The sequence below is a fragment of the Phoca vitulina genome, unplaced genomic scaffold (assembly GCF_004348235.1).
Source record: "Phoca vitulina isolate PV1807 unplaced genomic scaffold, GSC_HSeal_1.0 scaffold4, whole genome shotgun sequence".
Taxonomy (NCBI): Eukaryota; Metazoa; Chordata; class Mammalia; order Carnivora; family Phocidae; genus Phoca; species Phoca vitulina.
The window spans coordinates 22,445,385-22,471,488 of NW_022589707.1; the positions used below are offsets into that span (position 1 = coordinate 22,445,385).

At 36.1% G+C, this 26,104-nt stretch overlaps 1 protein-coding gene across 4 annotated transcripts in view; it reads right to left on the reverse strand.

The window, feature by feature from the left end:
* CPED1 (cadherin like and PC-esterase domain containing 1) overlaps positions 1–26,104 on the reverse strand; it is a 266,420-nt gene that overhangs the window by 130,978 nt on the left and 109,338 nt on the right. For all 4 annotated transcript variants that reach the window (XM_032401696.1, XM_032401698.1, XM_032401697.1 and 1 more), the window contains 6 exons: positions 9,919–10,061; positions 9,056–9,128; positions 7,523–7,690; positions 6,164–6,268; positions 4,451–4,620; positions 528–598 (listed from right to left, as the gene is read on the reverse strand). In XM_032401696.1, coding sequence (XP_032257587.1) covers positions 528–598; positions 4,451–4,620; positions 6,164–6,268; positions 7,523–7,690; positions 9,056–9,128; positions 9,919–10,061 — 730 coding nt within the window. The remainder of the gene's footprint in view (positions 1–527; positions 599–4,450; positions 4,621–6,163; positions 6,269–7,522; positions 7,691–9,055; positions 9,129–9,918; positions 10,062–26,104) is intronic.

Genomic DNA, 26,104 nt, shown 5'->3' on the forward strand with positions numbered 1-26,104 from the left:
GGAGTGAGACTTCTATGATGTAAGAATAACTTTTTTAAAAAAGATTTATTTATTTATTTGAGAGAGAGAGAGAGACAGCACGTGCAAGAAGGGCAGAGGGAGAGGGAGAGAGAATCTCAAGCAGACTCTGAGCTGAGTGTTAAGCCTGACATGGGGCTCAATCCCAGAACCCTGAGATCATGACCTGAGGAGAAACCACGAGCTGGATGCTTAACTGACTATACCACCCAGGCGCCCCTGTAAGAATAACTTTTAAGCATTTTCTTATGTGTTATTACATGGCCCCTTAAGGAAGGCTGCTCTAATTTATACCAGCACCAGTGGCATGAGAATACTTATTTCCCTACACTCTTCCCAACTCTATGATCTTTAAGAGGAAAGATCTTTTCAAATTTGAGGGAAAATAGCATTTCCTAGTTTAACTTCCATTTTTGATTGCTAATGAAGCTAAACATTTTTCTTATATATTTTGGGGGCCACACAATACTTATTTTCATGTCAGAAGAAGTGAGATGATACCTTTTTACCTTTTTTATTTCTCGTTGCATCAAATGGCACTTGTGGTTTTTCAATGTTCTCATCCTCTGTGAAAGAATGCCTGCAAATGCAATGCCAAACAAGTCTGGGTCAATGAAATGAACAAAATTCATGGAAATTACGTCTAATGCACTATTTTTTTTTTTTCTGTGTGGGCACAGATATTTTGATGAACACAAAGAAACACTTTCTGGATTTCATTCCTCAAGACTAGCAATCTGGCCTCAAGTGAGGTGGGTGGAAATCTCATCATCTCTAATCAGCAGAAGCACATTTGAAGAAAAGCAGGGCAAAAAGTCACTCTTCCTTCCAAAAGTGAGCAGTCCCTGATAGCCTGGGTCCAACAGAAGTGAATTGGGAACACACATTCTTATTGGAATCTGTTTGGCTAAAATCACACAGTCTTGAAGCAAGAAGGCCTGGAAAGTCTGAGACACAGACTCAGAAGAACATACACATAATCTAGGAAATGTAAGGGTGCTATGCAGAAAATGACCTATGTCTTGCCACGTCTTCTCTCCTCAAATGCTGACTAACTGTACTTAATGGTAAGGGTTAGTTCCTCTCGGTGTGTTTGCCTCATGTTTTTCTGTTGTGTAACTAAGTGCTTGGCCAGGTTGCTTTTGAACTCCAAGTTGAGACCAAATAATCTAAACTGCAGACTGAAAACTTGCTGGTCCTGATGACGGAGAATACAGAGCAGGATGTGGTTGGACTTTCCTGGGTTGTACTCTGATTCTTTCTCCATTTCCATTGCAGCAGAATGGAGAGAATATCACTGGCCTGATTTCACAGCGATGCTATGAGGATGAAATCAGATGCTCTGTGTTAAGTTACGTTTTATAAATATTTATTGTCCCAGATATTGTGCTGGGCACTGTGGTAGAGAGGAGATGAATAGGCATATTCAGTTCCTTCAAAATAGAAACATCAGCAAATTACGAAGAATCAAGGAATTAAAAATATTGCTGATGTGGGAAGGTGTGATAACTTTATTGCAGTTTTACTTGCAAAGTCTATTTTCTTTCTTTGATGCATACGATGAAGTATTTAGGGGTGAAAAAGAAAAATGTCTAGGACTTACTTTAAAATATTTCCCTTCTCCCAAGGAATGAAGAAACAGATAAAGCAAGCATGGGGTGAAATATGTTTAGTTGAAGGTTGACTGGGTGCCAGGCCAAATTAAAAAAAAAATCTCTGAATTCATGTGAAGCAAAAACTCTAAGTGAAGCTCATAAAAGATAAAACCCTGAAATGCACATACACTGAATTACTATCTTAATGGAGTAAGATGCTCTGTATGGTTAAGCATCCTAAAACAATTCCTTATGCGATTTTGTGAATAAATTACTTGTTTTTAAAAATGTGACTTTTTCATGGAAAGCCTATGAGGAGAGCAAAGTACACTTGCAACTTTATTTCTTGTAAAGTGAAAATTAGCAGATGATGCACAAATATTGATTTTAATATTTTCATTCTGTTCAGATTTACACTAATTCTGTTGGGACCTCTGGGTTCTAAGCCTCAGGGCACAGACATACATCACTGTCGCTTTCTCTGACCATTGCTTTTCTGACTTTATCTCTTTTCACCTCGTTGTTCTAAGCAAATGATCTTTATCTAGAAGGAAGCATAGGAGCACCTAGCTGGCTCGGTCTGGGGAGCATGTGACTCTTGATCTCGGGGTCGTGAGTTCAAGCCCCACACTGGGTGTAGAGATTACTTAAATAAATAATTTTAAAAAATAAAAGGAAGCATGAAGTCATTAATCCCCACAGGTGGCATAGGTATGTAAAATTGGCTTTTTCTATAGAAAAAGCTGGAGGTGACCATTGTGAAGATAAGGACAATGACGAATGACTACACCTGACCTTCTGTTACAGGCGACACTGGAATAAAGCACTGGACCTTGGACGTGAGGCCAGGGTCCTAATCCCTCCTCTATTTCTCTGGGCTGTGTGGCTTGAGCAAATGACCCACCTTCTCGGCATGGTTTCCTCATCTGGAAAATGTGTATGATATGCATCCTCCTTGTAACACAGCAGGATGATAATTAAATATACATATACTCACAGGTAAATTTGAAGATAATTAGAATCGAGTATTCTTTCTTGGAACGTTCTCAGAGTGATTTACCTAATTGCTTTTCGAGAAAGATCTAAAATTTAATGTTCTCAGTGTTAACTTAGATAAATCTTTCGAACTTGTCTTGCTTTTCCTACAAAAGAAAGAAAAAATGTTTCCTCCACTGTAGATCCTAAAGTGACCTTAGGATGGTAGAGAAACGTGAAAAGCCAATATTAATATCTATTACCTACTTGCGCTGCAGCATACCACATACCATGTAGAATTATCTTATGTAATTCTTGTGAAGTAATATGTGGTAGGTAGTATAATCCTTATTTTACAGATGTGGAGATTGAGTCTCAGAGGTGTCAAAACTTTAGCTGCTATAATTAATAAACTCTAGGATTGGGATATTTGAATCCATGTCTGTCTGATTCAAGAAAGTCCTGACCCCTTCTACACTGACCACTTTCAACACTGACCACTAATAAACTCCCTTATTCAAAGGGAATCAGTTAGGGTTAGGCTTAGGGTTTGGGTTAAATGCAGTATTCTGAATTTAGGAAAAGTCCCTTCCTTAACCTTACACCATATATGGAGCTTGAGAAAAACTTGCTGGGGAACACATTTTCCAAAACTTGTATATCTCAAGGGAATTTAGTCAAAGTTAAAAACAGTACCTAAATTGGCTCCTTGGTAAATCAAGTCTGCTATTCCCCACTGATAATGACGAATGAGACAGACTTGAATGACTTGAGTGAGGGTGAAGAACAAACAAATGGGCACTGAGCTCTGTTATTTGAAATGTACTTTTCAAACAAATAAAGGCTTCTGTCAGGCTTACTACTTCTGAGCATTGACGGAATAAGGCCAACTTCATAACATCGTGGCAATTAAAGTGAGTTCTGATCCTGGGAAATGTCCTAAGAATTCTTCAAATATACAATTATTCGTATTTTTGAATTGTAAAAAAAATTCTTATGGAAACGCTTTCCTTACTTCCTGAGGCAGAGTGAAATGAAGACAAGTCAGGAGAACCAAAGCCGTTCCTTCCTGAGAGGGACTGCAAGAGACATAAATGATTATGGCATGGCCCTTTCGTCTTTCATCTCCCTAGGAGGTTTAGGTTTGCTTCTGTTTTCCTGGCAGTAAAAGTCAAATATTCCCTGAATTCCATCATATAAAAGAGAAGCCGACTTAGCCAGTGCCTTGGGCCCTGTCCCTTCTCGACAAGGACAGGAGATGTGAATATATTCACCTTGGCCTATCCTCTCTCCCATCCCCTCATTACCACCTCTCATTAGAACGGAAGTGGAAATGGGAGGTCAAATGTTTCCCTCTGAGATTCTACCTTCTAAAAAAGAAAAGTTCTATTCTTGTGGAAGGGACAGACATATTTGGAAATTTGGCTAGATTTTGCCCAGAATAAAGTCACGCCTCAAACACTCTCTAAATAAATGATCATACCATCTTGGGCTCCACGCTGACTGATGGTTCATTAAAAAAAAAAAAAAAAAAAGTCACCTAATTCCTTCTGTCTGATGCTCTCATAATTCAAGGATATACATCACAGAATGAAATGAGATTGAAACTTTTAATTTTAAACATTACTCTGTAGTAGAGTCAAGTCCTCTTGGTTTAAAAAACTGTTGGATGTGTTCTTATTACAGTGTTTGAAGACCACTAGGATTGTTATGGTTTCAGTGCTTTAAAGAAACTTATTTTCCAGAGCACAAATATTTGGACACATTTCTTTTTGTTGCTTTCTTTAATGTAGGCAAAATCTTTTGAAATCAATCTTTAGAGAATTTTTGGATTGCACAATTCAAATTTGTGGCTATCTTACCATTCCAGTGGATGTAGCTGTGCCTTTTTATTCAGGAGCTGAAACTGTTCAAATACATTTATAAGAGACCAGCATTGAGTCAGGATTGAACCAGGTCGTCCCACAGGATTTGCCCTATCATAAAATTCATGCATCAAAGATCGAATCCTAGGAGTAGTAGATGGAAAGAGCTGAGAAGAAATATTCAAAACCAGAATATCAGAATAAGTTATGGAAAATAACTGAAAAGGTATTATTACTAGAAAAGGCTTTCTATTTTATTCAGCTATTTCAAAAAATCAGATATTTATTTAAAAACCAATGGTCAGTATCATAATATAATTTTCTGTGCAGTTGTCAAGGTAAATGCCACTTTCTATCAGGAACTAATTTTGTTGATCATATTTCCAAACATGGTGAGTTTTCTTTCTCTTTTCTTTGAATGAAAATGGTTATTTCCTTCCTATCGATAGCTGAGAACAGCTGAATGACAGAGTGACTCAGGCAGTAGGAAGAATGGGGAGAAATCATTTGGGGTTACAAGTGAACTTTGTCAGGGTGAGAGATATTAATCCTATGGAAAAAAATCTATGGTTATCCTCTTTCTACTCTGAGAGTCAGGAAATTGGGGTTTGTCCTTTTTCCTGCAAAATAATTCTTCAGTTTTCACACTGTGCCAAGAGACTTTCTCTACATTCACAATATCTCAAATTATGAATTCCTCAGGAATGAGACCTCTCTCTCTATCTTTGTGGAGTTTTGAGCCAACTGTGACAAATATAATACTATCTTTAAATTAATTAAAATAATCCATCAATTAAATTATTATCTTTGGGGCAAAGCTTACTTTGAACCCTCTAAAATAGAAGTCTAAATTATAGAAACAAGTGCCAAACATTCATTAATTAACTTAGTAAATTGGTTATAACTCAGACAAGTAGCATGTGAATACATGCTATTTTTTTCAGTAAAAAATAAATGTCTGATCCAAACAGATTAATAATAAATTATCAGTGGACTTTGAAAAATGCTGTTTTAACAAGATATTTTGTATAAGCAAATCTTAAGTGGAAAAATAGAAATCTATTATAGTCCATCTAGATAAGTGGCAGAACTAGAAACAAAGCAAGTACTGAACATGCACACATACATGTAATAAACTATATTGATAGTGACCTTCCATATTGACCAATAAATTCACAGAACCCAAGAAAATACAGAGAAGGGAAAACATGTCAGATTTTTTGTTTTTTTGCCTAGTTATCATAATTATTTACGTTTTCTTTCTTTGAAGTTTGCTATAGAGTTGCAACAAATTTAGATTTAGGCTGTTTTCTAAAATGTGGTTACATTCAGTAATATTTGATTTTACACAAACAAAAAGGGCACGATGAGCAGAAAGAAAGTTTTGTTCCACGCACATGTCTCAAAGTTAAAAGCTAAACTTCCCTTGTAAAATGTGGACATTTTCCCTCTCAGAACAGTCATATACTGGCAGCTAGGCTGATCTCTTATCCTTTTACCTTGAATAAGTCATGTATTATTTGCAAACTCTTAAAGAATATGGGTTCTGTTCATTTTAATATTTAGATGTCTGAAAAGAAGAAAAAAGCTTACAAAGATTTCTCTTTCTTAAAGAAAAATCTTCACCTAGTTTGAAGCGAAAATCAAATAGTTTATGGCTGATCTATAAGCTCAGTAATCATGAGGAATCAAATGTCACTTTTGTTTTACCAGTTTGAATTGCCCCAAGTTCCCAAGTTCCTTTGTGAAAGTCATAATTGAGTTGATCTCCTCTAAAGACAGGCATTGGTTTTGTTCCTTCTGATAGTTTTCACCCTATAATGAGGGGAGGGGAACAATTCTTAAGCAGTTGTTACAAAATCAAACCATGTTTAGTCCAATTGCCCCCCACTTTATAAACCAATCAAAGTTTGAACTCAATAAACAGCTGAGCTAATTAATGCCAAATCACGCATAGTAACCTCAGCTTGTCACAACAGTGTCTGGCTCTAAGAAAATTTCATACTTGACAAAGAGGACCTGAATGAAATTGCTCAGTAGGGCGTTGGTAGTAAGGCTGGGGAGATGAGCCCAGGAGGGTAGACTGTGTGTGACAATTTGGGAATGCAGGAAGCATCTCCTTCAGCCTTCAGGGTACCAGAGATCAGAGCAGCAGGTGAACATGGGAATTTCATCTATGGGACATTAAAATTTTGGAGTTTGTGGATTCTAATAAACAGTCCCCCTGCCCCATTTTTCCCCACATCCATTTTTTTCTGAGGCATTCTTGAGAGGAGAAGTTGCACATATCTACCACTACTTCTGGATCAAGTGGTTCTAACGGTTTTAATGATAGTCCACTCACTAATGAAGGAAAACAGGGAACTAGATGAAAAAATTAATAAAATCCAGAGGAAACAGCAGTCTATAAAGTCATGTTCTATTTCTCACAAACAACTCTCCATAGAGCATCAAAGTTTGTTTGGGAGAACTTTCACATTCCACTCTCCCAAATTCTCCAAATACAGGTTTTAAAACAGAAAGGTACATAGAGAATAATACTGTACTTAATAATCTGTACAGATTTTGATGCATCAAAAAAACTTGTTTAACACGCCATAAAAATTAACCAATGCTACTATGAAGCACTACACCCTAATCAGCAGCAGCTAAGCAAAGATGTGAACCAGATGTGAATTCTTTAAAAATCAGTATTCTAACTCCTGTCCTTTGATGTCAATCTAGAACACTCACTGCTCTTCTAGACTGCCTCCAAAAAATTCTACTATTTCTTTTAAAGTATTCTAAATAACATCTAATATGTATTATTCATAATATCCACAGACATTCCTTAGGAGTTAGGAACTTCTTTATTTTAACCCATCACTGCATCACAATCAGTTACTCATACTTAGTTGACATAAAATAGTCTTGGTCTTCAGATCAGAAAAATATAAAGAGGTGTAATATAATGGATACCAATTCATTTCAAATGCATTATCAATTTGCTTAGCTACACAATAAAGAAAATGGCACCTTTCAAAGAATGACTTGAAAAAAAAATTTGTCACTTAAAAAATACACACTTACCTTAAAAACACCTGATCTATAAAGTCCCTGAAATATCTCAGAAAACATTGGAAGTGAAGATTCATTAGAGAAGAGAAAATTGAAAGTATCTTGTAAAAGGAATTCTTCTGTGTTTTGGTCCTCAAAATCCATATTATCATCATCTTGAAAATTTAAATGTTCATGCACCTGTGAAAGAGTAAAAGCACCGTAAATATTTTTCGTTGACTTTTAATGCAGTGAAATCAGTTCTAAGACATGATTCATTCTTGCTGGATTGTAGATCAGAACTGACATCTAGTGGCCTTTTTGGAGGTCAACAGCTTTATAAAATACAAGTAATGTTCTTTTGAAGATACAATTTTTTAAATGAAAAGTAATGGATTATAAAGTCACAGTAATTTATCTTGAAACTCTTTACTGTTGAAGAATTTTCATTCAGGAAAGATAACATATGACATTTCTGAACAATAAATTTTATTTATTTTATTTTATTTTATTTTATTTTTTACTATTTTTAGATTGTATTTATATTCAAGTCGGTTAACATATATGGTGCTGGGAAAACCAGACAGTAACATGCAGAAGAATGAAACTGGACCATTTTCTTACACCATACACAAAAATAAATTCAAAATGGGTGAAAGACCTAAATGTGAGACAGGAATCAATCAAAATCCTAGAGAACACAGGCAGCAACATCTTTGACCTTGGCTGCAACAATATATTTCAAAGAGCATAATACAAACTGAGATGTGTGCAAGATAATGAATAAATGATTAAAGATGTAGATTTATGAAGTTTCATAATTTTATGGATAAATCTTTGAGCTATTCAACTAAATGTCTGAGCCATATATAATTGTAATCATTCACCTGTACAACAATTTGAAAAGCAGTCAATGCAATATGAAGTTGAATTCTGGTTGCACATAATTTTATTTTGTTCCTTTCCCTTCTTCCTACTCCATATCTCAAAATAAAGCTTTCTGTAGATTTATTCAATCAACTGCTTTTTAATCCTGACACTAAGGAATATTTTAGATGAAAGATAAAGTTCACTTGATTCGAAAGGAAGTAAAAGAATCAGAGTATACAAAAGCACTCTTCAATTTACACAAATTTATACTAGAAAAAAACCATATATTTAAAAAATTCCTATGGCTTTTTAAGGCCAATTTAAAACTAAATATCTGTATGTAAAGTATGAGTTACCTTTTTATAAACCCAAGTGAATAAGCTGGGTAATCTTCTATTTTCTATTATCTACATGTTTTCCACTTTATTTCATAAACAGTGTGAAAATCCATGCCTGTTCTATAGTGATTCATAGTGGGGATTGGAACTCAAATCATAGATTCTCCACATATTAGGTAATTTTCTGAACTACAGTAAAATATAAGCCTGTAGTGACTTTAATACAAGTTGCTATTTATTGACTGGTTCCTATGAATGCAGACAACCCACCCATACACATATATACACCCCCCCAACACACACACACAGATCATTCAGTGTAAGGTGGAAGCTCACAAGAAGCCTTCAGGATATTCACCTGGAGCACAACAGGGTACCCCAAACTGTAGTAACCAATATCAAAAGTGAAAAGTTGAAAACATAATCTGCATCTGAAATAAAAACACAAGGTAATATAAAAAATATATTCTATTTGCTATATTTACTCTATCTTCTGATACATTATTAACAGTTACTAGAGTTAATTTCAAGGTCTGTACTAAGTAAAAAGAGCAGTGACTTGGAAATTACATGCAATTTATTTTTAAATTGGAATATGTTTTGTTCTTCATAAAAAATACAAATATATCTAGAATATTCATAACACATTAAACAATGAAGTTACTTCATGAAAACCTAAATACGGAGAAGGAAACTCTCCTACTCCTTACTGCTAGGCATTCTTATTCACATATGGAACATGGTAAAGCTTACTTTTGAGTCATCTCCTTTTTGTTGACATTCTAAATTTAACATTTCCCTAGAAAAAGGGCATGAAATTATATTCAAGTAAACTGAAGTATAGAGATAGTAGCTATTGAATATTGTTGATAAGGTCCATAAGTAAAATTATACCTAAGTCAATGCAAAGTTCATATGATAAAAATAGCTAAGCTTAAAAAGGAGATGCAATTAAAATTAATTTAAACAATGTGTGCTTTATTTCTTGTCACTATTATTTGGATGCTAACAAGTCTATAACATGCACTGAAGTTTTAGGATCTATAAATATGAAAAGACGTTACAAGTTCATATTTATATACTGACATAACATTTTCCAAGTACCACCTACTTGTGATAATTAAGATATATTTTCACACTTGTGATAATTAAGAATATTTTCACTAGTAATTTTTAGAAGGTTTTTTTTTTCTTTTTTTTTATATTAGCATCGGTTTTTACCTATTGAAGGCCTTTGGTCCCAGAGTAGATGGTTCGCTGAATAATTCAGCTGCTAGCAAGAGTTTGCTAATTGCTTCTTTCATATTATCAAAAGCCTGAAGAGGTGAACTGGCTGTCAGGAATGTCTCAAAAAATGTTTGCAGCTGTGAACAAAGTAAAGGATTCAATATTGAAACAATAATCTGTTTGTCTATCATTTCCAAGGTGACCAGTTTGAAAGATTCTGTTGGGTTATGTGTCTTTGCCACATTCAAAAAAACTCCTTAAATAGGAAAGTTTGATAATCTCTATATAATCTCTATATATAGTTTGTGTATATACACACACATATATATCTTATATATAATATACTGAAAGAATATATAATGTACTAAAAATATATAATAAATGTATACATAATATGTAATGTGTATATATTATATACATAATATGCAATATGTATATATTATATACATTTAAAAATATATTATAAGCCTTTCAATTGAATATGGGATGCCACTACAGCTTGTAATTTAAATTACTTTAAGAGTTTTTTTACTCCTCCTCCCCCCGCTTTTTTTTTTCATTTCATGGCATCTAATCATGGAAAGTGAAGTGGAGCTATTTACAAGAGCTTGTGATCAGAACGTCCAGGTTTAATTTGTGACTCTACTAGGTGAACTCAGACTGGTAACCCACTTTGAATTTTTGTGTCCTTCTCTTTAAAATGGGTGAATACCACCAACAAGAGGTCTGTAAATCCAAATCAGAAGAAAATGTATTTGAAAGCCACTGTAAGGTATGAAATTCAGATCTAAACTTTTTAGTATTAGCACTTTTCTGAATATATCAGAACAAAAATAAATGGATGAAAGTTGCTTCTTCACAGCATTTTGCTGTGGGAGATCTAGCCAACTAATGAAGAATCTGAGAGAATCTCAGTGTCCTCTTAACATTTTAATTTAATATGTCCTGTGGATAGAAAAGATGGGGCACTATTACAAAAGGGGAATAAAGCTCAGGTTTATATTTTCTTAGAAACACAATTATTGATACCATAAACAGCTGTTTTTATTTGCTTGAATATTAAAATAATCACAACAAGACTACTGCTTGAGGATGCTTAACATCAAAGTCCAAGTTAAAGTTTTTAAAAAGCATAAAATAAATCTCATATTAAGTCATAGACTTTCTTGGATAAACATAATCTTTCAAGGATGAAGAACAAAAAATATTTTTTGAAAAAACATGCAGCAGGTATTCTATTAATGTTTTTGGAAGGACAGGGTAGATCCATCTGAACTGCATAAGACTACAAAGTGAAAAACTTTTATTGCTATGATAATTAAGGACAGATATTGGCACAAGTGATCTAAGGGAAATGGTAAGTGTATCTTTAAAATACCAAGCAAAATTCCCCAAGAGAAACAAATACTGACTTCATAAAATTTACCAGCTGAAAAATAGAAACCTAATGAGATGTACATTTTAAGACTATGAACACATCATTAGCATTTGGCAATTGGGATGTTTTTCCATTTCACTAAGGAAAATAAGTGTAATAATTGTATGATCAAAAGAAAACAAATTAATGCTAACACTAAAAATGTTAACACCCTTGAGTCAAAACAGAGTAATATTGTTTTTCCAAATAAAAATAACTCATATTTCACTCTGTTCACCATATTATGTAGAAGGGTCATTGATGATATTATTCCCTTTTCTGTTTTAATGTTTCCTGAATATCACAAAGATCAAGGTTAATAATTTAAGAAAGTTGGAAATGTTTGCGTAGCATATGAGATGCAGAAGATTGATGATCAGATGATATCTTCCGTGGCAAGAAATAATTAGCAAATTAATGTCTCAGGGTAATATTGATTCTCCCACTGCGAAACCGATTATTTCTAAATTTCTGAGCGTTGAATATGGGCTGCTAGTACATGGATTCAGTTCCATTCAGTTCGATTGTTTTAGTGAAAGCTTTACGACGTGGGAAGTACCATGCTGAGTGTTGGGGGACATGTATACAGCACACTGGTAACACTGTAGACATTAGACGCAACAAATCCTTGGTTTAACTTTGGCTCTACGCCGTTACTATTAAATTGTGAGAACTTCTGGGATTAACAACAATATCTATCTTGCAGAGGTATGGCTAGGATTAAATGAGAGAATGTATGTGAGGTACACCACCACCCCGCACATGTCAATATTCAGCACATGTTCGCTCCTTTTATTAATTAAAACAAGAAAGTCCATGGCCATTTAAGGAAATTTCAATGAACGGACGTGGTTGTTGAACCCAGATTCTCATAATGCAGTGCATTGGTGGAAAATCAAAACTGCCTCTGGGAATTCAAACACTTGTGACACCAACCAAAAAAGAACGTTTTACAAATAACTGACAAACCTTTCAAGAGAAATAAAGAGGTATGGCAGTTGAAGGGCCCCCTCCAGTGGTCAGCCTCCCAGGAGAAGCGAAAGAGCAGAACTGAAAGATCCAAATAACTGTCTATCCTCCCGTTTCCCTAAGACCTCAGTCAGCCACGAGAAAGACTAACATCAACCACCCACCATGAAAGCAGGGGACCAGAACTGCCTTTATGAACAGAGGTAGGAGGAGAGGAGAGAGAAGTAGCACTCCAAAAGCATGACTCAAAATTGAGCAACTTGTTTTATTTTTGGGTTAGTTTTGTCCCCAGGTTTTGTCTCTGTATGCATTCCCTTCTATCTCATTGCATAAATTTATTTATGGAAGCCCTTCAGTTCAAAGGAAATTCTAGATGAGTGACCTATTTTATCTATTTAGTATAGTGGCAAGCAGGCTACATATACCAGAAATGAAAATAGAATCATGCAAGTGCTTAAGAGTTATTTTTCTAAAAGATCATCTTTCAATGAGTGACCCAGAGAGGGCACAATACTTCCTACATCAATCCACTTAGGCTAAGTGGAAGACTTCTTTGTGTGTCTGGTCCTGTTGTAATTTGTTACACTTAACTGTATTTCCTTGGTCACTTTACTTGAATTCTGTGCATCTTGGTGTGTTCAAATGTAAAAAGAGAATTGAACTCAATGGTCTCATTAGACAATGTCAAATCTGAAATTATTTGATATTAATACCACTCACAGCCATCAGAACCTGAAAAACACATCTTACCCAGGGGCTTTCTTAACTCAAGAACAAATCCTCAAAGGAGCACTTTCCCCTTCATTGCTAGTTTGAAACAATGAAGCCATAAACTCAAATATCAAGGAGACTTCTCCCTCTCTAGACCAAGACTTTTTTAGATTTTAAAGATTTTATTTATTTATTTGACACAGAGAGAGACAGCGAGAGAGGGAACACAAGCAGGGCGTGGGCAGAGAGAGGAGCAGACTCTCCACTGAGCAGGGGGAGCCCGATGTGGGACTCGATCCCAGGATCCTAGGATCATGACCTGAGCCGAAGGCAGAAGCTTAACGACTGAGCCACCCAGGTGCCCCTAGACCAAGACTTTTAATGGATGTTTTTCAATTACATGAATGTGAGAACAGAAGCTCCTGAGGAAATCAGTGCCTTGGCAGCAAAGTAAAAATAAATAAAAGAGCATCTTAAAGTGTTTAACATGACATGAAACCATTTTATAAACTATACGTTTCCTCCTTAGTGTCAAAATGAAATACAAATTTAGTGCAAAGTAAATTATATAGGAAATGACCTCGTAAGATCATGGTTGTAAAACCAGGCAGTTGATGGGGCACCTGGGTGGCTCAGTTGGTTGAGCGACTGCCTTTGCCTCAGGTCATAATCCTGGAGTCCCAGGATCCAGCCCCGCATCAGGCTCCCTGCTCAGCAGGGATCTGCTTCTCCCTCTGACCCTCCCTCCCCCATGCTCTCTCTCTCTCTCAAATAAATACAGATCTTATAAAAAACAATAAAAGATTTAAAAAAAGAGAAAATACTAGTTAAAAAAAAAAAAACAGGCAGTTGAAACACCACCATTTGTTCATACTGTGTAAGATTCAAGCAATAACCTGGTAAGGCATTTATGATTTTTACACCTATCCAATCAAGTGTTTTATTTAAATATACACAGATGGATCGAAATTATCAATTAAAAATGGATGGACACAAGGAACTGAAAATCAACTTGAAAATATTTGTAGGAAAACTTCCATCACATCTTTGATATCTTAAAATACTTCTCAGGAGCCCTTCTATTCACCTCCTCCCCCAACCCATCTCTTACAGCCCTTCTCATGCCAATTCTGGGCTTCACCTGATTAATTCCCTTTATCTTCCCATAAGACCTTGGGCAAATTGCTCTCAGTTGCATTCTCACATGTCATTCTGTGTCAAACTTGCTGACTTTCTTGTCTCTTCTTACCACTAGACTGTGAGATCTTTCAGGGCAGAAACTGTACCATTTTATCTTTGGGTGGCTAGTACCTACCACAGACTAGGGACTAAGCTAAGTATAACATTACAGAAACCACAGAGACTTTGATAAGAGAAATAATTTACTGGAGCCTCTGGATAAAATAATTTTTCTCCTTAGAACATGTTTATCTCTTGTTTCCATCTCATGAGAGAGGGAGGATATGCATTTTTTTGGTGACTTGTAATAAAACCTTTGAAAAATAGAAGCTTACAGCTGTTCAAAAGGACTTTTGAGATAAGAAAATTTAATCTAAGAGTTAAGACAAAGGATGACAGATTAACCAATATTAGAGTTTTTTGTTGTTGTTGTTTTTTTAAGTCATGTTCTTGACTAACTGGGAAACTTCAGAATACTGCCATTTTAGTATCTTGAACTTTGAGTAGTGTTTAATAGCATTGTGCCTTACTGAAGTTTCCTAGAATTTCTCTCAATATTATTGTGTGAGAGAGAAATTTTCATCTTCTCAGTATAAAGAAGAATATGAGTACTTAAAATCATTTTACACCAAAAAAACATATGAAAAGATGCTTGATATCATTCATCATTAGGGAAATGCAAATCAAAACCACAAAGAGATACCTCACATCCATTAGGAGGGCTACTACCAAAAAACATAAAATATTAAGTGTGGGGAAGAATGTGAAGAAATCAGAACCTTGGGCACTGTTGGTGGGAATGCTAAATGGTGCAGCTACTATGCAGTATGAAGGTTCCTCAAAAAATAAAAAATTGCAGTACCATATGATCCAGTGATTCAACTTCTGGGCACGTGGTCAAAACAAGTGAAAGGAGAGTCTCCAAGAGAGATTTGCACACCCATTTTCAGAGCAGTATCATTCACAATAGCCAAAAAGTAGAAGCAACTCAAGCATCCATCAATGGGTGAGTGGATAAACAAAATATGTAATGGAATATCATTCAGCCTTAAAAAGGAAGGATGTTTCGACACATACTATAGCTTGAAGAACCTGGAAGATACTATGCTAAGTGAAATAACCCAGTCACAAAAGACACAGTATGATCCCACTTACATGAGGTATCTAGAGTAGTCAAATCCATAGAAACAGAAAATAGAATGGCATTACCAGTGGCTGGGAGGAGGGGTAAATGCAGGGCTGTTTAATGGGTATAACCAGTTTTGCAAAAGGTTCTGGAGATTGGTTGCCTAGCCATGTGAATATACTTAATACTACTGACTGTACACTTAAAAACGGTTAAGATGGTAAATTTTATGTTATGTATATATTACCACAATTACAAAATTTTAAAGTAATTTTGTAGTTTTTACAGCCTCACTCCCTCCAACAACCATGTTTTTTAAACAGTTGCTAATTTTGTACCACCAAAGTCCAAAAGAGCACTTATTTAATGGTTGAAAAATTTGCAAAAGAAACAAAACAAAAAATAAGCCCTCCCTTGCTCCATTTCTCAGCTCCTGCAAATAGTGGAAATAATCTTCATCTCTACTCCACGTCCTTCTACTCACTGCTTTATCTATAAACACTCTTTGATCCTTGATCTTTTTGTTCATTTGTTCAGGATGGGAAATAATCATATAGCAAGTTTGAATGTTGACAGGAATGATCCAGAAGAGAGGACAAATTAATGATGGAACACAAAGTTAGTCTAGAGGATGATCGTTATAGGTTATAACCAATGCTTAAAAGGAAATACCGCAGAAAAGCTCAGACTCAGTTTTATCCAAGGGTAGAATTAAGGGCACTCATTTAAATATAGGAAATCCAAGATTGTATGTTCTTTGTCCAAATTAATAGGTGAATAAGTATGTAATCAAATCTACCTATTTGTAATATCCTTGAAATTTAAATCTATTATTTTTTGACTGATACTATTATCTTTCTGCCTTTTATAGACTCACCTAGGATCTCTCTGTCTGACTCTAACCTAACCAGTCTCTCTCCCAGGTTCTTGTAAAGCTCTCAAAATGTATCCAAAGGAATACAAGTACCTCAGCATTTTATCCCAATGTAATATATTTTATATATAAATGGATTTTTTTGATCACCCTATAATTCTCAATAAGAAAAATGTGTTTATAAATTTAAGTTTTTAAAATTACACTTACCATATGGCTCTAAATTTAAAAATATTTTTTTCTTTCCCAAAGAGTTATGATTACAGTTATTGCTCATACACAATTGGTCAGAACAATAGAAATATAAGTCTTATTAATTAATCTCTGAAATAAAAAGGTAAAATTGTATTAGAAATGCACCTCTTAGATGGATGCAATTTCTTTTTATTCAAGTAAAACACGTATCTGTTGAGAGAATATTACGTATGGCTAGAATGAGAAGGGTTCAGCATCAGTATTAATATTATTTTTAATGCAATATATATATGGAATATATGGATGGAAGAGTTTATATATATATATATATATAGGGTGGGGACAGAGAGGGAGAGAGAGAGAGATGGAAGTTACAGCAACATGACCTAATTCCTTGAACTCTCTCCAAAGCATATGGGGGAAAAAAAAACCCACATAGTGATTTATCATGAAATATTTAATTTTGTTAGAAACTGAAAACAATCTGAGTTGTGCAGGATGTGTTACATAGTGTTATGTAGTGTTTGTTACATAATCTATTAGCATCCTTCACTGTCTCTAACTAACACTGTATTTGAATTTGTCTGGTTTTGTTTTGAGGGAGTTTTTTTGTTTTTTGTTTTGTTTTGCAGAATTTTTTCACCATGAACCAATAATCACAATATTAGGGATAGGTGAGAGTTAGGTCTTCTTTTTTTTTTTTTTTTTTTTGAGTAGCGGAAGAGTGTCTGAAAGAGACAGAAAAGAAGATTCTCTTGAAACTATCCAAGTGCCTGCAGATCTCTGGAAAGACTTTATGGGTCCCCAGAGACACAGGACACCCTGCTTAAGAATCACAGGTTTGGAACCCTCCTTTGTGTTTTAAAGAGACACGATTTAGGGGAAAAATCAGATATTTAACAACACAATAAAAAGAGGAAAAAGGATTTGAGAAAGGGAGAAAAAAAAAAAGACTAAATTACAAACCCAAGTACGATGTAATTTTTCATTTAGTGCACATATGGTATTTGGATATAATTCTATGTTGCATTTAATAATAATCACTAACCTTAGCCACGTTGACACCATGTGCCAGACGCTGTGCATTTCTCATGCACTTTTTTGTTTATATTCATAGCAATGCTGTGAGGTTGACACTCATTAACCCCATTTTATAGATGAAGAAACTGAGGGGCGAGAATACAAGTAATTTGTCTAACGTTATGTAGCCAAGAGGTAATCTATAGGGGTGTTAAAGCCAGTCTGCTTGGTTGCAAAGCCCCAGCATTAAATCTGTCACTGTGGCTTTGATTATATTAGATTTAGAAATGTGGATGGACCCTGAAATGCAGACGAATGAATCATATGTGTTTTTACTTTCACAGAAAATATGTTTGAAACTGTCACAATTCTCAAGTACGTGACCTTACACCCACACATCTAAAATATCAGTTCAATAACTTGAGCATTTATGTAGCCTAATCACCTTTTGGAAAAACTAAGAATATTTCTTTGTAACTTAAATCAAATTGCCTGGATCAAGAAAAAATTTTGTGTCAAGTCAAATGATTTAAGAACATAAATATTCTCATTATTTGTTTTAGCTCATTGAAAATTGGCTTGCTTTAGGGTATACCACAGAGAAACTGAATTAATTAGCTGAACCTAAATTAGGATAGTTTTTACTCATTCCCTGGAATTAGATCAAAACTCCAATATTTAAATAAGTTTCATGCTTCCCATGACATGAATAATTTTATTCATTTATAATTCCTAACAACCCTAAGGTTTAAAGCACACATTAAACTTGGAAACTCAGATAGAAGATTCAATGTGATTTAATCAGTTTCATAGTTGGAAATTTTAAATTCTCCCACACGTATATCAGAGAATTGATCAGAAGCAAGGTGCAGAAATACAAAAGGCTGCGGATAGCATAAAATTTAATTATTTGCTTTGAATGGTAGAACCCTGATTGCATTATATTCAACCTTCTCAGAAAACTGGCAGGTTATTTTTATTGCCCCGTCTGGAATCTCTCAGTGGGCTATAAAGAAGCAGAGAGATTTAAGAGTAAAGAGCAAAAGCTAAAGTTGTAAAAATTTTATCATTGGACTTTGTATGTATATGTCTACTCATTTTCTTTATATGAATGCCAATGTTCAAGCAGGTCACAACTATTTCCATTAAAGTTAAAACACAGGCCTCTTTTAAACCCCCAGTAAAATAAGGTCTGACAGTTGTTTGGAAAACTTCTATCTTTTATTAATGGTCTTGAGTAGAAAATGACATTGAAGTCTGGTAATATTTCCAACAGGAAATATTTGTAATGGGCCGTACAAAAATTCGCAAACAAGGATGCATTTGGCAGAAAGATACCCATCTCATCTATCTCTAAATACTCTCGAATGAGTAGGAAAGTAAAAAGGAAAAATAGTTTTCATTTATGTTCTGGATATTTTATGCAGGGTATCTATTTTAGTTCTTATTAAGTTTTATGGTCAATCACAAAAGAAAAGGAAATGTATTCATTATAAAAATAATGAGCTCTGGTTGTACAATAAAGGAAATGATAGAGCAATCTGCCCTAGCTTATGAGGGCTGCAGTGTTAAAGTCTGTTGAATCTATAGATGTATTACAGCCCTCTACTGTTTTCTTACACATCTCTTATATCAGGTGCCTTATACGGCTTTCTTACCAGGGTTCCAACAAAACTCATTCTTTTACATGGCATATTTTAAATGAGCATTTAAATATTATACACAATTTAAAAGTTTATGATTTAGTACTGTCATTAAATATACCAATATCTTCTCATTGCAGTCCCAACTACTGACTTCTGATTTCTCTGCCCCCAAGCTTTCTCTTTCGTTGCTACCAGAGGCATCTTTATGCAAATCATAAAGGACAGAAGTCCCAATGTTAACAGAAGGAGGTGATCTCATTAACAGTAGAAGCCCTTTTATCCTGTTTGCTACAAAGGGACAGTTATTTTTATATAAGTATTCAAAAAGCGATGCATGAAATTTTTGAACATTTTAATTTAAAAAACATAAATGTCATTCCTTTGTCAATTTTGTAACATACAGCCAAGGTATTTTATGTGCATGCAGGTGAACTAATTGGAATTTCTAGTCATCTACCTTATGGAAACCTCACCCATAATGCATTGGCTGTAAATGAAACTAAGCAAGAACATAAAGACACTAGCAAAAAAATCTCAGGGCAGAATCCTAGGTTCCACAGTTTCCCCGGACCTCACAAAAGTTGTTACCCCACATCAAATTCACCTGCAATGTTTCCAAGAAATTTTCCCAGACTGATTCTTTATATTCAACTTTGCTTTTATAGAAGTCAGTCTATTTCTTTTTGCACTTACAGTTCATCAGTGCATGACGCAGTAAGCATACAAATGCTTGCCTCAGGCGTTGAGTTCTTGGGTTCAGCAGTCAGTGTGCTTTATGGAGGGCATACAGAGCATTGTTTAATACTGCAAGTAGTTAAGTGGTAATTAAGAGGGATTTTATTCACTGGAGATCTGAGTCCTAATCCTAATCATCTTTATTAGTTCTGTCTTCTCTACTAAATCATCAATCTTCATTTCCTCATCCATAGAATGGATAGAAACACATTACCCTAACCCTCAGGATTCTTAAAAGCATCAAATGAGATCATATATGAGAATAGAGTCAGAAATATAAAATGACACTGGGGTCATTTTATAGTGCATGAGATTCAAGCTCTTCAGGATATGACTCTAACAAACCTTTTCTGGTTTCCCCTAATCTACAAATCCTATGCCTTTTTCCCTTTCTTTTTTCTCTATCCCTTCCACTACAGGCTACCCTAGGATTGCTCCCACCTGGAAATACATACATGTTCTAGCCAAATAAATAAGACAGCTCATACTTCTGAGACTATAACCTATGTTCCCTTGCTTCATGATGTCTTTCCCAAGTAAATGCAAATATCCCCTCCCCATTTCTAAAGAAACACTAGTCATTTTCCCAAGCTCAGCTAAAATCCCACCTATTTTGTGAAACCTACCTCACTTTCCTCCAGCTGAACAATTTTCTCCTACTCTTGACCATCCCAGCAACTCAGCTGTTTATTGCAATCTGCCCTGTATTACAGTTATGTGTAAGGGTCTTTCTCCCTCCCTCTGCCCCACTGGAGGGTTCCTGGAAAGCAAGAACCAATGTTTCTTTTTTGAGTCCCTCTATACACTGCCCAACACACAGGTATCTTTGAAACAATTGTGGAATACAAGTGAGCTGAATTGATTATGAACCATTATTGAGTAGTTAACACTGCTTCTCCTTTGAGTTGTTTTTGACTCCATGATCAAACACAAAAATCTCACATATAGAGTAGGATACAGATTAAACACATTGATTCCCCACCAATTTTTTATGGGGAGATTATATTGTTTCTTCACCTTACTTGATGAAGAACACACAACTATTAGAAGCTTCATTCTCATCTAGAAGTAGAGATGCCATCAGATAAAATACTCTTCCCTTCCTTTCTTTCACTGTCTCCTGTCTCTAATTTAAAAACTTCCCTGTTCTCTATTCTAAATAAATTCCATCCTGTGAAACCTGCTGACAATCTGCTCTAATGTGAAAATCTTCTTTACGTTGGTGTGGCAATTTGAAAAAACTGACCACAAATTCTCCCCACCCCTATAGGCACGCCCCTGCCCCACTTTGCCTTGTGACTTACACTTCCTCCCATCCAGAGGTGGAGTTTCCTTCCTCACCTCTTGAATCTTGGTTTAACCCTGTAAAGTTCTTTGGTCAATGGAACATTGGCAAATGTGGTGCAAACTGTTTTAATTTCCTAAGGCTACTGCAGTAAGTTACTTCAAACCTGGTGCTTTAAAACAATAGAAATTTATGATCTCACAGTTCTGGAGGCCAAAAGTCTAAAATCAAGGTGTTGGCAGGGCCGCATTCCTTTATCAGGATCTAGAGGACAATCTGTTCTTTGCCTCTTCCAGCTTCTGGTGGCTGTAGGCTTTCTTTGGCTTGAGGGTATATAACTATAATCTCTGTTCCATCCTCACATGACTTTCTCCTCTTCTGTCTGTGTCAAATCTCCTTTTACCTCTTTCTTATAAGGACATGTGTTATTGGATTTAGGGCCCACTTAGATAATCCAGGATGATGTCATTTTGAGATCCTTAACTTAATTATATCTGCCAAGACCCTTTTCCTAAATAAGGTCACATTTATAGGTTCATAGGTCAGGACATAGACATATCTTTTTGGGAGCAACCATTCAGCCCACTACACAAACAAAAGCCTCAAGAGAACTTGGCCTTTGGGGCTTGCTCACTATCACCATATGAAAGAACAGTGGGTAGCTGGCTGGATGATGAGAAACACATGACCAAGTCATCCCTGTGACCCAAGCTAACACCAGGCCAACAGCCAGGCATGTAAGTGAAGCAAGCTGAACCATCCAGCCTCAGCTGAGCCACAGAAATCAGCAGAGTCTGCCCAGCCAACCCACAGAATCAGGAGAACAACAAATAAATATTTGTTGTTTAAAGTCACTAAGCTTGGGGGTAATTTATTATGGAGCAAAAGCCAACTACTTCAATTTGCTTTTTGTTTTTTTTATTGGTTCACATTATATCTTATTTTCTTCTCTTTCTAGCATGGAGTCTGCATCTCTTTCCCTCATAAACTTCCCACATGAGAGAGAGGGTGATCTAAGAACTTCATGTTCCTTTATTCTCAGTGCTGAGTGCAGTGTCATGCCTGCTGCTTCTGGTTTGGCTTCTCCATTTCAAACCCCTCCAACTTCACTCTGATTTCCATCCCCAGCACTGAATAAATCCAACCCTTTCTAGGGTGGGCAGATTCCTAAGCATTCTCTTCTCCCCTTCTTGTCTGAATATAGCATAGCTGACAACCCTATGATCCTCAAGGGAACCAACTTATGATTTGAGGTCCCATCTATTTGAAAACAACCCTTAAACCTATGGTGTCTGAGCAACAGGCACTTCTGCCCAGGCTGTTTTTACAGCAATGGGAATCTGGACACATGGGACCTGTCTTGTCACAGTAGGAAGTACAAGCAAAAGTGATAGGAAACCTCTGTTGGAAATAGCAAGAGAGAGAGAAGGGAATGGGGAGAAGAAAAGCAGGGAGAGGAAGTGAATGGGTAAAGAAACACCAAATTCCCAAGGTGAGAATTTTTCTGTGTAGGGCCCCTCAGGCAGGGTACGGAGCAGAGGAGGCCTAAGAACCAGACAAATGGGTGCAAACCTGCACAGGGGTCAGCTGCTGTGGGACGAGGCTCCCAGCTCCCTCTCCACTTCCTCCTTTACATTTCTCCATTCTACTCCCTTCCAACTGACCCATCAGAACCATTCAAATAATGGCTGAAGAGTCATCTTTGAGCCGTCTCTGTCCTCTTTTTCAAATCCTCACCAAAGCTTGTTTCTCCCTCCAAAAGGGAGAAACGTCTCTCCTTCTGTAGATACCATCTCACCAACTAGTCCAAGGTACCAACCTTCTTACCTGGACACCCGAATAGCTCTGCCTGAACTCCCAATCCACTTCAATATGTTCTCCACACAGCAGCAGAGTGGGCTTGAAAGAGTAAGTTAAATTATGGCATCCCCCTGCTCACTATCTTACAGTGGCATCCCTTTGCCCCTAGAAAAAAATTCAAATTCCTTACTTTGCCTATATACCTTACTTTGTCTGCATTTTTGTCTGCAAATTTTCAAATTCCTTACTTTGCCTGCATGATTTGGCTCTTGCCTTTCTCTCCTACCTCCTCTCCTACCAATCTCCTTTTGTTCAACAGAATACACTTTCAGTTCCCATGATGTTCTCTGCATGTGCAAGGACCGTCCTCCCTTAAGACGCTGGAATTCTCCACTTGCTGGGAATGTTTCATCACTAGCTCTTCAAATACCACTTTGCCCAAATGTCACCTAATCTGGGAGATCTTTCTACCTCTCATAAGGCGGGCAACCCAGTTACTTTCTACACATCACCCTTATTCATTTCATTATTAGCTATAACAAAAATCTGTAATCATTGGGTGGTAAAATTATCAGTGTAAAAATCTGTAATTAACCTGGGTGGTGCAATTGGTTAAGCAACCAACTCTTGGTTTAGGCTCAGGTCGTGATCTCAGGGTTGTGGGACCGAGCCCTGCATCAGGCTCCATGCTCAGCATGGAGTCTGCTTCAGACTCTCTCCTTCTCCCTCTTCCTCTCCCTGCTCAGCTCTCTCTAATAAATAAATCTTTAAAAAAATCTGCAATTACCTGTATTTGTTTGCATGGGTATAACTAGTTCTTTATCTGTATTTCATCTCCCATTCCATATAAGAATAAACTCCACAGAGGCAGGGACTTTGTCTTATTACTGTATCGCTGGAACCTAACACAATGTCTAGCATATGGGAAGTCCCTAGTAAATATCTGTAGAAGGAATGAAAAACCTTACTTGGAAACCCATTGGAAACTATTCCTATTTTATAGATAAGGAAGTGGTTTGGAGAGATCAAAAGACTTGCCTGAGGTCGGACCGTTGGTACAAGAACATTCCTAGTGAACATCCATCCCCAGGCCCCTAGAGGTCATCATGCCTTGGGGTTTTCATTTTAATCTTGTAGATCCAGCACTATAGATCCAGTGCTAGTGATTTACTTCTCTTTCCTTTAGAGTAAAAGTGCAACCAGATATTTGCTTATCACCCAGACTGAAAAGATGTCATCATTGTTCTATTCATATTTTAAAATCACATTTCTTTTCACTTTAACAGTAACTCACTGAAAGCATGAAAATGTAATATATTTCCTTAGCATACTGTTTTTCTTCTGTGACTTCTCAGTTTAGAGTAATGATTTCACTCTTTGTGACTTGAATACACACTCTTTATGTAGATGGTTTGGGTAATCAAGCACATGGGAAAATTCTCATACCTTTCAAATACATCAGGAATAAAATTTCTGGTAGAAATCACTTTGGTATAGTACTTTTTTTTTGAGAGAGAGAGAGGGGCAGGAGGGTCGGAGAGAGAGAATCTCAAGCAGGCTCCGCACCCAGCATGGAGCCCAACACATGGTTCCATTTCACAACCCTGAGATCGTGACCTGAGCCGAGATCAAGAGTTGGCTGCTTGACCAACTGAGCCACCCAGGTGTCCCAGTACAGTACATTTTTAAATGGGTAGTGGAGGCTGTGTACTTGGAACTATTGGATTCTGGAAGAGTAGAGACCAGGTATGGCAAAGCTGGTTTAGAGAGGAAGTCACACAGCATCTGGATATAGAAACATACAGGGACACCTGGGATTTCCTCTCCTGTTTGCAGTCCCTTGCTCCCAATTTTAAAGACCTGCTTCATAGAGCTTCTAAGAACTGCTTTCATAAGTCTGGCAGGGGGATGAGAGGACAAAGAGGACAGAGTGGTGGGTCTGAGGATGCTCTGTATCAGTAAAGAGGGAAGTCAGAGAATGAGTGAATCAGGCCGATGCTCCATAGAGACAGCACAGACAAAAGCGAGGAAATCTATCTGTATCTTGCAGTAGATATAGAACGCAGCAGGATGTATGTGTGCCGAATCCTGTGAAAGAATCCATCTTCACCTGCCTTAGTAGCACTCAGAAAAATGAAAGACACATTTTCAGTTCCATATCAAAATGTATCACAAGGGTCAAAGTGCCGCTGTCTAAGCATTTTTGCCTTTTTTCCTTCCAGTGTTGGACCGCTCAGGCTGTTAGTGCAATATCAAAAAAGATCACTTGGGGGCAATGCAGTATTCTTGTTTTGCTTTATCTCATGGCTGTGTGAGTTTCCTCAGTGACAAAAGACTGCTGTTTCTTTCAAATTTGAAACCACATTTTAATATATGGGAGGGAAAAGGCTGTATTTCATTTTAAACTTACGATGCATAAATCACGTAAGACAAATGCAAGTCAGATTTTCTCCTGAAGGGAGCAAAACTTTGTCTCCTTTTAGCAGACAAATCAGTTTTACCTAGTTGGCACATTTGGGGATATTTTATATTTAGAATTTGTCACAGCCTTTGAGATAGAGCTCAACTATAAGAATAAAGGAAATTTTTAATAGAAATGTTTAAAATGGTGGACATGCAATAAGCTTCAAAATGTACTGGTGGAAAATTATTTTTTTTCTATAACCAAAGTAAAATTGTAAATATCATCTGTCTTCTCCACTGGGTAAATATTTTATAATAAACTTAAGCATTAAAGTCATTAAGTTTTTGAGACATTTATTGCTGTTGTCTTCATTGCTATTACTTTGCATTCACATACCTTTTTATAAAGGGGTTATTTTTATTACTAATTATTTTTTCAGCAATTTGATGAGTGGAGTCTCTTCCAAGCCATTTCTCTTCTCCTGTCTTCTAAGTACTAGGTATTGTGTCAGGCACTAAAGGTTTGTTTCCTTTTTAAATAAAAAAATAAACGTAATCTTTTCTTTCAAGGATTTTAAGCATATTTGGGCCAATAAATTTTTCTTCTTTGTTTTTGTTCTCTTGATTCTTTGCTGACTTTATCTGATTTTTTTTCTCCCAACATATTTTCCCATCCTCAGAAGATATTTATCATTACACAGTGATGAAAAACTCAGGCGAGACTTGTTGTCAAAATCTAAGAATCAAGATTTATAAAATTAAATTTAGTAACTTGCTAGGTGCCTGAACAGAAGTGGAAAAATTCAGGAAGATAGCAGAG